The 17922-nt window shown below is 44.3% G+C and overlaps 1 protein-coding gene across 3 annotated transcripts in view; it reads right to left on the bottom strand.

Annotated features, from left to right (window-relative positions):
* PAPPA (pappalysin 1) overlaps nt 1-17922 on the bottom strand; it is a 229160-nt gene that overhangs the window by 120655 nt on the left and 90583 nt on the right. For all 3 annotated transcript variants that reach the window (XM_005301373.5, XM_042859693.2, XM_042859692.2), the window contains exon 7: nt 15014-15521. In XM_005301373.5, coding sequence (XP_005301430.2) covers nt 15014-15521 — 508 coding nt within the window. The remainder of the gene's footprint in view (nt 1-15013; nt 15522-17922) is intronic.

Here is a 17922-nt window from a genome sequence, read left to right as displayed (position 1 = left end):
AACCCAGCTCTGAAAGCAGTGCAGAAGTAAGAGTGGCAGTACTGTGACCCCCTTAAAATAACCTTGGGACCCCCCTGCAACTCCCTTTTGGGTCAGGACTCCCAGTTTGAGAAATGCTGATCTCCCCCAGGAAATCTGTACAGTATAGGGTACAAGCACACAAAAGACCAGAATTCACTGGGGAAGACCAGATTTCAGGGCCCAGGATGCGTTTTTAATGGCTGTGAATTTGGTCGAGCCCTAGACATGAGGGACTGTGGATTTCTGAGTTGCAGCGCACACTCCCCTGAATGCTTGCAGATGTGCAGGAGCTAGGGCTGCACCCTAGGCATGCCTGGGTATGCCCCTGTTAGGGTATTCGGCACCTTTGGCCAAACTAGCTGCCTCTCCTACTCTGCAAGTGAGATCAGCTCTATTCTAGATGTCTCCTGTTTGGTTATACTGGGGGAAAGCAGCACCCTGCACCCTCTCTTCCCACTGCAAGGGCCAATGTGTTTTTAGTAGCATAAGTGATAGATAGCTAGATAGATTTTTAATTATAAATTTCCCCCTTTGTCATAAAATTGAAAATCTTCTTAGAGCCCATCCCAGCTTCTGCCCCAAGAGAGCATGGAGTTCCATAAGAATAACGAATGCTGCAAGGAAGGCTAGCCAGGTGCTCCTATCATGTAAGGAGAAGGTGGAGAGCCACTGCACCCAAATGTCTTGAGTACCTGCAGCCAAATTATGGCTGCCTCCAGCAAGGGTGCGTGGGAGGGGTGAAGGAAAGCTCTGTAGCCTCAACACCTTAAGTGTTCCGAAGAAGGCCCAGCCTTTATTTGCTCCTAAATGGGGACTTGGTCCACCAAAAGTTTGGGTCCCGCTCCCCCAAAGACTTTGTTCTCTGAACAGACTCTCTCTTTCAGCCCTCCTCTCACCCCAGAACCAGCCCTTCCCTTCCACATGTCCCAGATGGAGACTTGGTTTTCTCCAGCACCTTTGCCCTTGGTTTTCTTCCTTAGTGATGAAGCCTAGCCCAGCAAAGCAAGAAGCCAGCTGGAAGTGACCAACTGTGGCCTTGACTTTCTCTGGCTGCTATACCTTGGACCAACTGCTCTAGGGTGGGCCAACCCTGGTCACAGAGCCTGAATCCTGAGGAGTTGAAGGTCTTCCCTTATTCCACCTTAGTTCTCCACAGATATAGAGCTGCCCAGTATTTTGCCATTTTAATTAGCTCTACTATGTGGCTGTCCTGTATAATGAAAACCTGAGTCCAGGCAAGGAACCCCTTTCCCGCCATTTTGAAATTCCTGCCATGTTCATATTTGTTATACCCAGCCCCTGCTTTGGTCCATGGTCCTGAAGTCCCCACAGTGCAGGTTACACTAGTGAGTTAGCCATGTTCAGGCTGAAACAAGATGGGGGGGTCTCAGTCCAGCTCCTAGTGGTCCAAGTGCCACAAGAATTATCACAACTGGCCACGGGAGGCCTGATCCTGACTGACTGAAACCAATGGCAGCTTTCCCCATTGGCTTCCATGGGAGTAGGTGTCTGATCACAAATTGGACTGGAGATAGGGTGAGATTTAATGGAAGTTAGGTGCCTAGATACCTCTAAAGATCTGACCCATAGAGACTAAATTCCTCCTTCCCTTGAGGTATGTTGGCAGGAGAACTTAGATAAGTCTGCACTGCTCCTCTTGATTAATGTGATTGTTATTTGTTAGGTATACTACTGTAATGGCTCCAATTGGGATCCAGGTACCATTGTGCAAGGCACGGTGTGGACCTACAGGGAGAGACAGTCCTTCTCCCAAAGAGGTTACCATCTAAATAGGCAAGACAGACAAGGTAATGGGAGGGAAAACAGAGGCACAGGTGGAAGTGCTTTGCCCAAGTTCATATGCTATTTCAAACCCATATTTAGGCACCAAAATAAGAGGCCTTATTTAAGTTAATGGGAGCTGAGGGAGCTCTGTAGCTCAGAGATGATGCTCCGTGGGATTGGTCCTGAGCTCAGGTCAAGAAACGAGGTTCAATAAAGTAGTAGAGAATCAACTATCTCTTTTTCTGTGGTCAAGCCTGCTCCTGGATTACTGAGAGCTGCCCCATCCTTTCTTCAAATCTGCTTGAAGCTAGGGTCATTAGACTTTACTTCCACTGGAAGAGGAAGAGCACTAGGAAGTGCCACCATGGCTTTTCATGCTCCCATAGCCTATGGTGCGTACAAAAACTCTTCCTATAACAGATGGCCCCAGGGGAGAGGGTCACTTTAGGACATATTGATCACACCTGTTATTGACTGTACAAATAGAGTTGTTTCCCCCTCTTCTGTAAGCTCTCTCTCTCTCTCTCTCTTTTAAATAAGAATGGTATGAGAGGCACGGTAGAAGACAATGAAGAGAATTCCTGTCTGATTTTGAAGCTGGGAGGGGGGTGATGGAATTTTGTAAACAAAAGAAGGATGTCAAAAATCTCGAGTTCTTGCACTTGTCTATTATTTCAGCTGCCGTCAGATCTTTTGCTGTTTGGATAAGCCAAGCGACATGGCAGATGCAAGGGCCTCAAAACAAGCCTCCCGCCTGTCTCCTTGGCACAAAGTTGATTTAGAAGAAACGAACGCCAAGGAGGCTGCCGCTGAGATTCTTCTCTCTCGATGGAAGATAGGCTAGGCCCTAACGGGAGGATTGGGCTTACGTGCCGTCCTCTGGCTTTTACTGTTCACCAGGGAGAAAAAAACAAGTTAGTGGCGGGATTAAATAAACCTGACAGGCCCCTGGCTGTGCTCTCTGTGGAGCAAAGATTGGAGATGACTGGATGGATTTTACGCTGTCCCGCTGCCTGAAATTCAAATTAAACCTGAACGGACGGAGAGTTTCACAGAGTGGCAAGGATCAATACTGGCTAAGTTTGGGCAGAGCTTCACCCAGGAGTAGCCTTATTATTTATTAATTATTATTAGTAATATTATTATTACAGTAGCACCTAGAGGCCCCAGCACAGATCAGGGCCCATTTGTGCTGGGTGCTGCACAGACACCTAGCGAAAAACAGCCCCTGCCTTGAAGAGTTTATACTTGAAATAGACAAGAGACACAAAGGTTAGGTTGGGAAACAGAGGCACCGAGATGTGAGGTGACATGCCCAAGGCCCCACAGCAGCTCAGTGGCAAAACAAGGCATAGAATCCTGTCTCCTGAGTCCCAACTAAGTGCCCTATCCACTAGACCACACTGCCTCTCCTGTCCCCAACCTATAATCCGCAGCATGCACTTGCTATGGAGCCAGAGGGGTCTCCCTAGGGGTTTTGGGGTGCTGTGTTCCATAGAAAGCCAGTTTGGAAGTGAGAATAGGGGAGCAGGAAGGAGAGGTGGAGGGGTACAGACGACTTCCCCACCCTAAAAACACTAAGTACTGGGGGAAGCTGAAACCAAGTAAGGCATCTTTCATCCTCTCTCCCGAAACGAACCAGCTTGGGGAGCAGAACAGTCACACATCCCTGCCCGAGGTCTCGCGGGAACTCAGGAGGGATAGACAGGCCACACAGCACCCTCAATACAGCAAACATATGTTGATTGAAGAGGGTTCCAGAGTCCATGGGACACCTCTTGGAAGAGCAATGGGAGGAGGACTAGGGGTTGTTTGCAACCTGATCATCATCAGCTGATGTTTATAAACCATTCACGAACATGGGCAGATGTTTGCAAATGCAAAAGTACCCAACTGCACCGGCAATGAATCTTTGGGGAAAGTCCTGCCAAGCCCTACCAGCTACCTCATCTCCTACCAGCTTGCACAATGTGTGAGGTTTCTGCATCAGAGGCAGTTATTTGTGCAGAACCATATGCCACTTCTGAAATTTAGGCAGTTGCCATTTAAAAAAAAAAAAGTCCTCACTCATTCCATTCCCCGGCCTGATCGAAATTCTTAGCCACCTGGAAGGAACAGTGCAGAGAAACGAAGTCTCCCCTAACAAACTGCCTGAGCAGTTCTGGACTTGGAAATGTTACATCCTTACCTCCTGTCTCCAAAGAGTATGTTCCAATCTCCCCTCCCATGGTCACACGTACACAGGCAGAGTTCGATTTGGCTGACACCTCCCCCCAGACCCAACACAAGTGGATGTACAAACAAACGGTCTCACATGGATTTTTGTCTAATCTGATAGACATTAATTAGTCTAATTGATTTGCCTTTTATTCTATTCCTGGGTGCCTTGCTCTGAACTCCAACAATCAAAGTTTGGGTCCAGATCCCCAACTGGCATAAAGTGTCATAACTCCATTGAAATCAACAGTACTCTGCCCATTTCCACCAGCTATGGGTCTGGCCCTTGGATTCTAACTTGTTTGCCCATTTGACATGGACAGTGGTTTTCCATGCAGTATATAAGAGATGCACATGTCCTGCTCATCAACTCAGGAGTTGGTATTAACCATAGCCGGGGGAAATAACAAGAATGCCTCAAGTTTTCATCTCAACTGAGTGCTTTGTGTAGCACCTTTTGTATTACCAAGTGGTTCTAGCAACCCTGAGTCTGACCTTTCCATTTACTTCAACAGAAATTAGACCAGGCCCTCGGCCAACTTTCTTTTCTAACTCTGTCTTGGCAAGCTAGTTCTAGTACCGGATCAATGTCAACATCTTAGTCACTTCCACAACGCTAGGGAGCCTCCCCATGTCTCATCTACGATGTCCCAGATATTAACGATAAAGCAATGATCAAATCAATTAGAAACAGGTATTTGCACGTAACGTGCTTTTGTATACTGGCAACAATGACACCCATGAATAAAAGATTAAAGATAGACAACTATGGTACAGTTTCTACTGTCAGTTACACTGGCATAAATCTGGAGTAACTCCACGTATTTCAGTAAACCTTACTCCAGATTTACACTGGTGTAACAAAAAAAGAGTATGAGCCAACGAGTTCAATTTCCAACCTAGGTTAAAATGTCCATTCTACACTTAGTGCTCAGATCAGCACATAGGTTTCTATAATAGGTAACTGGTGCTGTCCTGGGTGGTCAAAACGCAGTAATGCGCACGTTAATATAGCAACCTAATGCTGAAAATTGAGCCCCATGTACATTTCTAGCAGATAACTTGGACATTAAACCACTGAAACTTTTCCTTTAAATAGACCATTTTCTTCCTTCGTGCAAACGCATGAGGTTTTAAAGTAGCAAACTTATATATATGCAACTGATTAACTCCAGCAGACTTTGATATAATCGTACAAGTATTTGCCCTGGTACCAATTTAAAACACAGTAGCAAATTTAATAAAAAACAAAGTTTGCAGCCAAGGTCACAAAGATATTTCTTGTTTGTTTTTTTCAACAAACTTTTTAACACTGATGGACAATTTTTAAGTTTATTGGTGAAACAAAATAAGATTTTTTCTTTAGAAGATGACAAGCTCCTTCTGAAGCTTCTTAATCAGATCAAGTTACAAATTCCAGGATAAAGTAACTGTTACAGGTCCAAAGTCTTAGATGGGAGTTTGTGCCCAAGAGGCAGTTTGATGGAAGTATATAGGTTAAGGGGCTCAGCACCTGTTGGTTATTAAAGAAGCAGGGAGGGGGGGGGAAATCTATTTTGTTTGTTTCCTGAGCACGGTTTCAGGTGATGTTCATTTGAGGCATGAGAGCTTCTCAATTAGAACAGCTCCCTGTGAAGTTCTGTCTCAGCCATTTCAGAGAGAGGGGTTTGTTAGGGTTTCCAGCACCAAGGACTCTGGAAGCTAAAATGTATCAGGATGCATCTTCAGTTGGTATAAACCAGCCGGGGATCTGGCAAATAATCAGCCACCCAACTACAGTGTGTCAGTTTGAAATGGGAGCAAACCAACTGGGAGGCAGGTTGGAGCTTGGAAGGGCCATCATCAGCAAGTCACTGCTGAACCTTTGCCTTGATCCATAATTTTGAGATATTAAGGCCAGGATGGGTGGCCAGCATTTTATTACTCACACTTTTAATGATGTTTCCATTTCTTTCCCGTGCACAAAGCATTCCACTGACAAGATTGCTACCAGTGTTTTAACTTGATTTTGACAACTACGCTACCTAGGAAACGCCTGATTCAGACCCTATTAATTTAAATCAAAAAAGGCTCTTAACAGAAATGATGGAGACCCAGTGAATGGTCTGCAGGCTCTACCAGGCAGGACTCAGCATACTGATGGTTCAGCTGCAGATTGGTTTTGAAGTTCAATTAGTTTTAAGATCAGTCCTGCACCACTGAGCATGTCCCTGGGAGGAAGGTCCCTCCAGGGTTGAGGTCATTAGCAAGGCAGAGTCTTTGAATCCAGACGTGACCTCTAGGATTTCCTTTCAACAATCCCAAGCCAAGGCCTCATTTTCAGAATTTAATACTCTAATGTTTCTGTGTAATCCTGAAGAGATGCAAAACACTCAGTGTGAGGAAACCGAGCCATGCGAGAGGATACGCTAGGGGACTGATCCAAAGGAGAGACTGTCCATTGATTTTCAGTGGGTTTTGGATCAAGACCTGAGTGTACATAGAGGTTTTGAGATTCCTCTTTTCTCAGCTAAACCACCTCTCTGCTATCCTGAACTTCTCTTCTTCTTAGGGAGAGTGGCACCAAAAAATCACAGAGTCCTGAGTCCCTCCTTGGAGGATACTGCTTCCTAATAGCATATGGCTGATAATATGTGGGTGCTGTCATGCGTACACTATATCTGTGCTTGTTGTCAGTTGTGCAGGGAGATGATGTGTCTATTCCAAAGGAATATTCTGTCACGATTCCCTCTGTAGGGGCTCTGTGCCTTGGCTTAATCCACTTCAAATTATGACAAGCCCTATTAAGAGATCACTTGTGGTTCTTTAATGGTTTAATAACCAGATGGAACCTATTTCCACTGGCCTCTCTCTACCTCGCTAAAGTCCCATCATGAGCTAACTTCTTCTATTGTCATTATGTTTGCAACTGGTCATACTTAAAAACAAGCACTGTGAACCAATGATCCAGTTTATTGTATTTAGTTTAAGAGGCCAAGATTCTCAGTAATGACTAATGATTTTGGATGCCCAGCTTGAGATACCCTAAAGAGGCCTGATTTTCAAAAGTGCTGAGCCACCAAGCCCCTATTAGATGTCTCAAGTAGCTCCCCACCCCGTCAAAAAAAGAACAAAACAATAACAACAAAAACCCTGACTAGTCACTTTTAAAAAACCTTGGCCACAATGAACAGGATCAAGCCTGAGAGGTTAATTTTGCTCAGGGTGTCGTAGGCCCCCCTCTTTGTTCAGAATATTTGTAAGCCATTATATGCCTAAAAGGGTTTTCTACCGTCCCTATTGGTGTCCTATCCAAATGGGGTACTAAGGGCAGAGCAGTATTGCAATGCCAATCTAGGTCTGTTTTCAATCCCCATTTGATTTGACTCTGAGTTCCAACTTTAACAGAACACAGGAATGTCCACACTGGGTCAGATCAATGGCCCATCTAGCCCAGTATCCTGTCTTCTAACAGTGGCTGGTGCCAGCGGCTTCAGAGGGAACGAACAGAACAGGGCAATTTATCAAGTGATTCATCCCCTGTTGTTCAGTCCTAGCTTCTGGCAGTCAAAGATTTAGGAATACCCAGAGCTTGGGTTTCCATTCCTGACCATCTTGGCGAACAGCCATTGATGGACCTATCCTCCATGAACGTATCTAATTTTGGTATTTTAATCCCACACAAAAGATATTAAAGATATAAAACTAAGTGCCCAGCAACTGATCAGGCCAATAGTTACAAAAGGAATAGCGAAAACTGGACTAGCTGATGCTGCTGATAAAAATGCAGGTAACATATTTCTGCCTCTCTTGTGGTATTCAAGGCTCAGTCCAAGTTTTACAAAGGAGTTATTTTTAAGTTGTTGCATAACACATGCCTGTCCAATATTTCTTTCCTCAATCAAGCAAAGAAAATGCATTTGTTATTCCTGGGAGATTCCTGGGGCTTCTTGCCTTATTTAGAAGCCCAAATAATAGGCACATAAGAAGGGAAACATCAGCGAACAGTAATTATCCATGAGTAACGTACAGCCTAATTCACTGCAGCTCTGAGACTGTTTCACCTGCAATAAATTATTTTGACTAATGGGAAAGGTCCCATTTAACCTTCATATCATCTTGCAGCTAAAAACCCTGTTGCTAGGTTGTCAGGTCAAATGCAACCATGGCTGGTCGTGACTGAAATCTGTCATCTTCAACTAATGTTTGCTTGGTGGCCAACATGGCTTGAGTTGGCGGTATCAGTTCACGTTCTAATGGAGATCTGTCCACAACTCAATAGTGGGCCACATTCTTGGCCCCGCTATACGGCTCTGGCAGGGTATAGGGCTGCAAATCCATCTTAACGAGCCTCCTGCAGATTTTCTTTGCATAATGGCAACTCTCCATCACCGCTCCCAGCCCCTGGAGAAGCAAGTATCTCCAGGCAGAAAATAATCCTAGCCAGAGTGCTTCTGCCTTCTACCTGAAGCTTCTCTAAGGTGAGGTTTACATCAGAGCTGGAGGTGTCATTCCCAGCTGAGGCAGATGTACTCATGCTAGTGGCTGCTTGAGTTAGCATGTTAAAAATAGCTGATCAGGCTAGCCACCAAGTACATTCCCATACAAGGGCTTAGGTATGTATTCAGGCAGCTAGCCTGAACTGCTGCAGGTGCCATCATAACTACACTGATATTTTTGGTGTGCTAGCACATGTATTTCTACCCACGCTGGGAATTACACTTCCTAGTTGCAGTGTAGACATACCCTACGTTGAATCCGGGGCCAAAAAAGATCTCAGCTCTGTGTCAGGATCAGAGTGCTGCTAAGGCATAAACCCACCTTAGCTCTCCCATTCCTAATCTTACATCAAACCCAGATCAGCCAGCACAGAGAATCTGGAGCTGTGTGTTCTGTGAAGTGCCACACATAGCTATGGTGTTACGTAAGCAACCACACCAGGTAATAATCACAATCCATCACCATAGCTGGTGCTAATTGGCACCTTTGTGCAGATTTCACAGAAAAAACTGCCTACAGAGTGGAGAATGAATGTGCCCTCTTGCTTCTCCAGGTCAGGACTAGAACACTTTGGCAGGGGGTGGTACCGGGGAGGCTTGCAATGCCTATTCGGTAGGTGGTGGGAAGCAGATTTCATTCTCTTGCAAAAATAACCTGGCATTTTTTAACCAGTACTAAACTAATTAAAGAAAAGAAAAGAAAAGAAAAGAAAAGAAAAGAAAAGAAAAGAAAAGAATGTGGCTGCCAGCTGCCAGGTCTGATCAGCTAAATGGAGATGTATAATCCCTAGCAACAGCAGCAATAATTAGCCTCGAACATTTGACTGTATGCTCTTTGAAGCAAGGACCTGGTTTACTTCTTCTGTAAAGTACCTAGCACACTATTGGAGGTTGTAAATAATAGCAACATACACTTCAGCTCTTAGTAGCATTGCATAAGTGACGGAAACACTCTGAAAGGAATGTTAAGGAGAATAGTAGAAAGGAAAAAAAAAAGTGGATTTTCTCTTTTTGGTTTCTCTCTGCCAGGCACTTGGTGTGCTGCGTGTGGGTGAGCAATGGTACATATTCATACCTGGCATGTGTGAATAGAATTAGTCATCCTCCCTGCCCAGTCTAAGATGTATGTCAGAGGTGTGGGGGTGAGAAAAGAATTCCCCCCAGGGCCTGGTGGCAGTGATCTTACCGGCGCTTGAAGGTCTCTACTTCAGCCAGAGTCCTTTGTCTTGGACTAGCCGTCACATTCACGCTGGAGAGGAATCTGGAGCTGCTTTTGTCTCGCACGCTTTCAAGTGTTCTATGACACCTCTGGAAGCAAACTTAAACCAGCTTCCAAACCTCGGAAGTTTTACTAACTATTTGTACAGTTCCCCATAACTCGCCTCAGGCTTCTTAACAAGAATACACAAGCAACGGATAGGAGTCCAGGTTTGTCAATGTGCAATTTGGACCAACAATCTCCCTCTTGCTCAAGTCATCTATATGCTGTCTTCTGATTAGTTGTGTCATACCCTTTTTCCCCCTCACTTTATTTTCAACTGTATCATTGGCCTGATCCAAAGCCCATTGACCGTTGACGTCAATGAGCTTTGGATAGGGTCTTAATTGCTGAAGTCCTTTTTCAGTACACCTCTACCTCGATAGAACGCTGTCCTCAGGAACCAAAAAATCTTACCGCGTTATAGGTGAAACCGCATTATATCGAACTTGCTTTGATCCACCGGAGTGCGCAGCCCCGCCCCCCTGGAGCACTGCTTTACCGCGTTTTATCCGAATTCGTGTTATATCGGGTAGCGTTATATCGAGGTAGAGGTGTAGTTGGCTTCACTGAAACTTTTGCTTGAGGACTGAATGACAACTGACGAAGGGAGATTCCAAGGCTTGGCCAAAAGAGAAAAAGCTTCAAGCACATTTAGTCAGTGTCTAGGTGGTTAACAGTCTCCAGCTTGCCGCAAAATGTAACATTATACCCACAATACAAATGATTTCTCCATCCAAAAACGTGGGGATGGGTGTGAGAGGCAGGATACAAAGTAAGGCTGTGATGAAGTTTGGGGGTCTGATTCTCTCCTGTGTGTCACTTCAGTTCTACACCAGTAAAGCCCCTCTGAAGATAATGGAGTTCCACCAGTGTCAAACTGGTATAATACAGTGAAGAATCAAGAGGGTTTTTGCTTTTTTTTTTTTTGCTACCACATACAAATCACGCCATGTCTACACGGCCTCTTACCATTTAAAACGAACAGGAACCAAAGCCCACATGCACCCTCTCCCCATCCTGGGCACTCCCGCATAGCCAGCTACAAGAGTTACATTTGTAGCTAAACCCTAACCGACTGCTAGATAAAAAAATTAAACATGTTTCATGAACGACCTGTCATGTAGCTAAGGATATAGCTAAACACTCTGTTCTGCAACATGAATGGCTGGCTCAGCACCAGTTTACATCACTGCCACATACAGACATAAAGGCAGGAGCCCAGGTTTCTAGGGACACTGTGAAATCCCTATTGTATCCCCTGTGGACTCATGTTCCTGTTTTATTATGGGATCTTTGGTGAGGGTCTGAATTTCTTCCCCATGGAGCCAAGTGCCACTGACTTCAATGGGAGTTACTCATGCCCCGTGGCGGGAGGACAGAGATCCCAGGATTTTAGTGTGTAATGGAATTCATAGGAACAATACAACCCAGCTGTGGACTCTTCAGCGACAGCTCAGTCTCTCCAGAGTTCCAGCACACACTGTACAGCTATAATACAAATGAGAACTTTGAACAGACCACCTCTGTCTGTGCAGAGGCTCTTTGCAGGCTGCCCACTGCCACCAATGCACAGGGAGAGCTGGCTCTCTGATGGCTTCTCTTCTCCAACATTTGTTCCTGATAAAAAGGCCGCACTCATGAAAAGGGGGAGACCAGTGGAGACTGCTGGGGCTATGAAACAGGACAAGTCTTTTGTGAGTGACAGCTACCCATTTTCTCGACATCTTGGAGAAAGCTTCCCATCCCAGGCGCTCTCTACTTAATAAACTCTCCCTAAAAATTCAAGGTTTTTGCTCCAGAACAAATGCTGAGATACTGATTACATGGCAGCTCTAACTGGGTCAGAGTACCTGGCGACAGCAGGGTTCAAAAGGCTTTGTGTTAACTGGTTTGATCATCCCTAATTATTTCTAGTGATCAGCCCGAATGAAAACCCCAGAGCTGAACCCCCATGAGTATTGGGGAACTTGGCAGGCCAGGCCCCTCTCTACTTACTCCTAGAGCTGGGAAGAACTCAGCATTTTCACACGGCAGCTGGTCTGACTACTTTATTTATTTATTTCCCCCCTCTTTTTGGTTTATAGTCGGTTCATAGCTGATGAGTTTCACTTTGTTTAATGGATTCAAGCAAACCTGGACGTTCAAAGTCATCTGAAGCTATTGAGATTTGCCTGGTTTCTCTATAATCTGCAGGGATGAAGACGCCATTCAGATCTCAGCCCCATCCTTTTGAAACGTTCCCTGATCTCAGCCTGCTTGCGCCGAGAGCTGGGATTCTATTTCAGCTTGAGAGCAGGCAGGGTTGGGATGGGTCTGTGTTCCTTAATAAAAGGGTTGCATTACTCTAGCTATTTTCTCTCTCCTGTAAGAGCACCTAATGCTGACTAGGCAAGAGCTATCCATTAAGACTGTCTCCCCTTTCAGCTTAGGGAGATGTGCTCTCCACCAGCAGGAAGAGGGTTTGAGAAATTAATTTTCCTTTCATCACTGCCACACCTGGGGAAAAGATCTTGCTCAGAGATAACAGAACAAGCAAATATTTTCTTTAGGAAGAAAAGAGAAAACAGAGACCAAGGTCAGAGGAGGCAGGGAAAGAGACGTGCAACTTCCTCCACAATATTTTTATATACATGTGTGGAGGCCACTCTAGTCAATATGGAAACATGCGAAAACAATGAGGGGGGTAACTGGCCTGGGGTTTACAGAGAGACAGATGGGCTGCACTGTCAGCTGGTAGCAGGATTCTGAGTTCCACTCATACAGTCAAACACACAGGCAGAAGAGAATCTGGGCTCAGAGATATTTCAAAGCGATATTTTATGTACCTGTTTACATAGGGACATATTCTAGCTTCTCTTTCACGGGTGCCTTGGTGAGGGACCACCCGCAGCCCTCTCCTTTCTGCTTGGTGAGTAAAAAACATTCTGCACAGGCTGCTGATGGAAAGCTTATCCTGCTTCAGTCTAGCTCTTAACTGAGAATACAAAGGATTCTGCCATATGTCAAAAGAAAGAACCAATCCGAGTCTCCGCTTACACAATCTACCTGGGGATCTATTTGGCCCTTATCACTATAGTACCTGAGCTATTACCCACAGCCCACCTAGGAGATATGGCAGTGATCTTGTCCCCATTTTACAGAGAGGGAGTTGAGGCACAAAGAGCCCATGGTAAAATTGGCAAAAGGCTCTAGGTGACATAGGAGCCTAAGTCCCATTTTCAAAAGGGACTTGTGAACGTAAGAGCCTAAGACACATTGACTTTCAGTGGCACGTAGGGGTCTAAGTCACTTTTAAAAATAGGACTTAGGCTTCTAAGTCACTTAGATAATTTTGAAAGTTTTATCCCTCATGATTTGTCCAAGGTCACAAAAGAACCTGGAGCAGCGCTGGGAGTTGAAGTTAGGTGTCCTGAATCCCTGGACAGTGCCCTAATCACAAGACAATCCTTCTTCTCTCAAATCCAGGTAAGAGGACTATCAGATAGAGGTCTGAAAAATATTCAGAACAAAGTTTGATAGAACAGTGCTCAGAATTCAAAGGTTTTTTCCCCCACATTTCATTATGAACTCAGAATTGGGCCCATTTTGTGGAATTTGTGCTAAGGAATGCAGATGTTTCAAGCAAAACTAGTCCTTTTTTCCAACAAGAACGGGCCAGTTTTCAGGCAATGATGCTTTTGCAGCAAAAACCATGGGAAAATTCACAATTTCCCATATTTCCAATAGGCCAATAGCCTTATTTTACTGTACGTGCCAGCAACTACTGCAATTTAAAGCACCAGTCCAGGAAAATACTTTAGCGCATGCTTAACTTTAAGCATCTGAGGCATCCCAATTATGTACATTTTTTGGTTTTAATAATTAACCTGGATTCTCATGCGCTCAGAGACAATTTGCATTCTCTCAGTTGTACAATTGGGCTGCTAAAGTGGCAGTATCTTATAATTATTGGATTGTTAATTATTCTGTTTTATTATATTTGGAAACTCTTTAGAAAGCAGTAATGATGTGGTCTTCCTTGCTATTAGATATTAGTAGTAAGATTATCTTTTTTTAAATTAGCATGTGGTTTCCTTAGCAGCTTTGTTCCTTTTATCTGATGTTAATTTTCAAAAGGGCTTCATTGTGTTGCTAAAGGTGAGTGAATAATTACTAAAGAATACTTTTATTAAACAGTTTTGCTTTTTTCTGTTTGTGGAATGTCTGTGAACAGAGCATGAATTACTTTGAAGTTATTACACTATTTTTTTTTTACTTTTGTTTAAGTTCTGCATAGCTGATTGGCCTCATAAAAGTCACATGGCAATGTTTATGTTCCCTGATTGGATAAGCATAACTCTTCTAATCTGGCTTTAAGCTAAAACCCAGTGTGAAATTCACCTATGTACAGAGAACTTGCAAAAGGCACATGTTTCATGTAAGTCCCATTCAAGTCTGCAAACATTGGTGCTAACAAAACTCAACTGCAGAAAGTGATTATAAGAGGGATGCAAATGTAGCTGAAATAAATTCATTAAAATGTAAACAAAGATATGCACTTCCCTCTCTCCCACCCGCCTGCCACCTTCAGCTTTGGGTGTTCCCAAGCAGAGCACTCCAAATGATTCCCCACCACAACCCACATATTTCTTAGGGCAGGTCTTCACTACGGGGGGGGGTCGATTTAAGATACGCAAATTCAGCTACGCGAATAGCATAGCTGAATTCGACGTATCGCAGCCGACTTACCCCGCTGTAGGGACGGCGGCAAAATCGACCTCTATGGCTCCCCATCGACGGCGCTTACTCCCACCTCCGCTGGTGGAGTAAGAGCGTCGATTCGGGGATTGATTGTCGCATCCCGATGGGACGCAATAAATCGATCCCCAGTCGATTTCTACCCACTGATTCAGGCGGGTAGTGTAGACCTAGCCTTAGAAAAGATAGTCTTCTGAGTGTCACCATGCTAGTCCCAAAACCTTCTCTTGGGTTCTCTCACAAAGTTCAGAATTTGGATAAGTATTTGGTAGTCTGTGCGATAAAAAAAAATCTGAACTTCTTGTGTCTGCAAATCTAGGCTGGAAAGCCCATGAGGTCAGGCTGTCTCATGTGATTTTGGTACCTCCAGTTCCAGACATATACCCTGAGAGTACCCTTTCTTGTGGAGAGTCAGCCTTTCTAAGTATTTCAGAACCCTGCCATTCCAGTGTAATTTTATGGGGAGAGACGTTTCCAAAACAATTTGTCCATCCTTCGGACTAGAGATACTTACCTGTCCACGAATCTCCTGCTGAGGTTTGAGATGACAAATGGAGAACCAGTCTGGAAGGGAGGGTCCCGGACCACTTTGTACTGGATGGGTCTACAGTCTGCACACAGCAGGCTCTGTGGGATGGAGCTCAGCATAGCCGCATCGATCTCCAGGTGCTCATCCAGGGTGTAGATCTGGATGCCGTACACTTCCTCGCCCACCTGTTTGGCATTCAGCTTGATGGTCAGAGGGACGTCGCAGAAGACGTTCTGGGGCCCCAGAGAGATGTTCTTCCCGCTGACGGTCAGAAGCTTGATGTCATTCACTGCTCCGCTGGAGTCCCAATCCGTGGAGACAAATGTCACCCAGACTGTGAGGGACTCTGGGATCAAGGGGTAGCGGAACTCTAGCTCCAGATAGCAACCCTGGGGCTCGGGACAGACTGGTGGTACTGTGTGCTGGTGGACCCCTGAGTTGGGACTCCAAGTCCTGACACTGGGTTTACAAGGTTGCTCTACATCAGGGTGACCTGAAGGAAAGGCAGAAACAAAGGATGTTAGAGACTGGCTTAGCACAGTCTTCTGAAATACAAACCTACAGGCTACGAGCAGAGCAGGCCACCTCCAGGCAGGGAGGTAAGCTATACATTTAGATGGACGGATGAAAGATAGGACTGAGAGACTGTGGAAGGAGGTAGGAGGCTACCTAGAACTGTACACTGCATTTCAGAAAGGTTTTCTGACACAGCAATTAGAGCGAGAAACGAGCTGTTCGGTAATCTGTCCTGTCCAACTGCTAATGCAAGATTGTTCCCTACTGTACAATATGAGTTGGATTCACCAGCACATCATGGCCAAGCAAAAGAACAACAAACACAGTTTAACTGGCTGGTTGAGCCCAGCTTAGGACTAACCTTTTGTCACCAGAGAGGCACAAAACAGCTGGAGGTGCCAGTAAACCTGGCCCCGTATTTTCAATCTACCATTGTGACTATTCCACAGTCTGAAAGAGCTCACGGTGACAGATGATTCTTTCCAACAATCAGCCTCAATTCTCGTTACTTTCATTTCACCCCATTGCTGCTAACTATACCCTCTTGGGGAATTTTATGATATATTAGGAACAAAAAGAATCCTTACAATGCTATTGGTCCATAAGTGGATGGAAATGGAAGAATTATCAATAACAACACAGAAAAGGCGAAAATGTTCAATAAATACATTTATTCCATGTTTGGGGGGGGGGGGGGAATGAACAGATGATGCACTCTCATCATATGATGATGATAATGATCTGTCCATTCCACTAGTATCTCAGGAGGATGTTAAACGACAGCTACTAAAGTTAGATATTTTTAAATCAGCAGATTCAGATAACTTAAATCTAAGAGTTTTAAAAGAGTTGGCTGAGGAGCTTACTGGACTGTTAATGTTGATTTTCAATAAGTTTTGGAACACTAGGAAAATTCCGGAAGCCTGGAAGGAAGATAATGCTGTGCCAATATTTTAAAACAGTAAATGGGATGACCCGAGTAGTTATGGGCCTGTCAGTATGACATCAAGCTGGGACAAGATAATGGAGTGGTTCATATGGGACTTGATTAAAGTATTAAAAGAGGGTAATATAATTAATGCCAATCAATGTGGGTGTATGGAAAGTAGATCCTGTCAAACTAATTTGATTTTTTATAAGATTACAAGTTTTGTTGATAAAGGTAATAATGTTGCTGTAATATACATAGATTTTTATAAGGCATTTGACTTGGTACAGCATGACATTTTGGTTAAAAAACTAGAATGCTATAAAATGAACATGGCACGCATTAAATGGATTTAAACCTGGCTAACTGATAGATCTCAAAATGTAACTGTAAACAGGAAATCATCATCAACGGGGAATGTTTCTAGTGGGGTCCTGCAAGATTCTGTTCTTGGTTCTACATTCTTTAACATTTGTTATTAATGATGAAGTAAACAACAAATCACTGATAAATTTTGCAGACGACACAAAAATTGGGAGAGTGGTAAATAATAAAGAGGATAGGTCACTGATACAGACCAATTTGGATTTCTGGGTAAACTAGATGCATTTAAACAAGATGTATTTTAACATGGCTAAATCGAAACGTATACATCTAGGAACAAAGAAAGTATGTCATACTTAGAGGATGCGGGGAACTCTATCCTGGAAAGCAGTGACTCTGAAAAGGATTTGAGGGTTGTGGTGGATAATCAGCTGAACATGAGCTCCCAGTGCGACACTGGATAAAAGGGCTAATGCGATCCTTGGATGCATAAACAGGGGAATCTTGAGTAGAAGAGAGGTGATTTCCCTTTGTGTTTGGCATGGGTATGACCACTGCTGGAACGCTGCATCTGTTTCTGGTCTCTTCCATTCAAAAAGAATGTTGAAAAACTGAAGGGGACCCAGAGAAGAGCCAGGAATATGATTAAAAGATTCGAAAACCAGGCTTATGGTGACAGACTCAAGAGGCTCAATCTCTTTAGCTTAACAAAGAGAAGGTTAAGGGGTGACGTGATTACAACCTATAAGCACCTACATCGGGAATACATATTTAATACAGGGCTCTTCAGTCTAGCAGAAAACACTATAACATGATCCAGTGGCTGGAAGCTGAAGTTGGACGAATTCAGACTGGAAATGAGGCATATTTTTTTAACAGCGAGAGTGACGGGGAAGTTCTCTGGCCTGTGATAGACAGGAGGTCAGACTAGATGGTCATAATGGTGCCTTCTGGCCTAGGAATCGATGAATCACTTTCAAATAATCACTTTCTATCCAAAGGACACAAAGAAAAAATAAAGTGCATTTGATGACTCTGAAGGGCAGCTATATTGTACTGGTAAGAGGTTGACGTGTTCACAGGGGCTCTTTAGGTGAAATTCACTACTGATGCGGTGTCATGGAAG

This window comes from Chrysemys picta, chromosome 18 (genome assembly GCF_011386835.1).
Source record: "Chrysemys picta bellii isolate R12L10 chromosome 18, ASM1138683v2, whole genome shotgun sequence".
Taxonomy (NCBI): Eukaryota; Metazoa; Chordata; order Testudines; family Emydidae; genus Chrysemys; species Chrysemys picta.
This window is presented reverse-complemented; position numbering and strand designations above follow the sequence as displayed.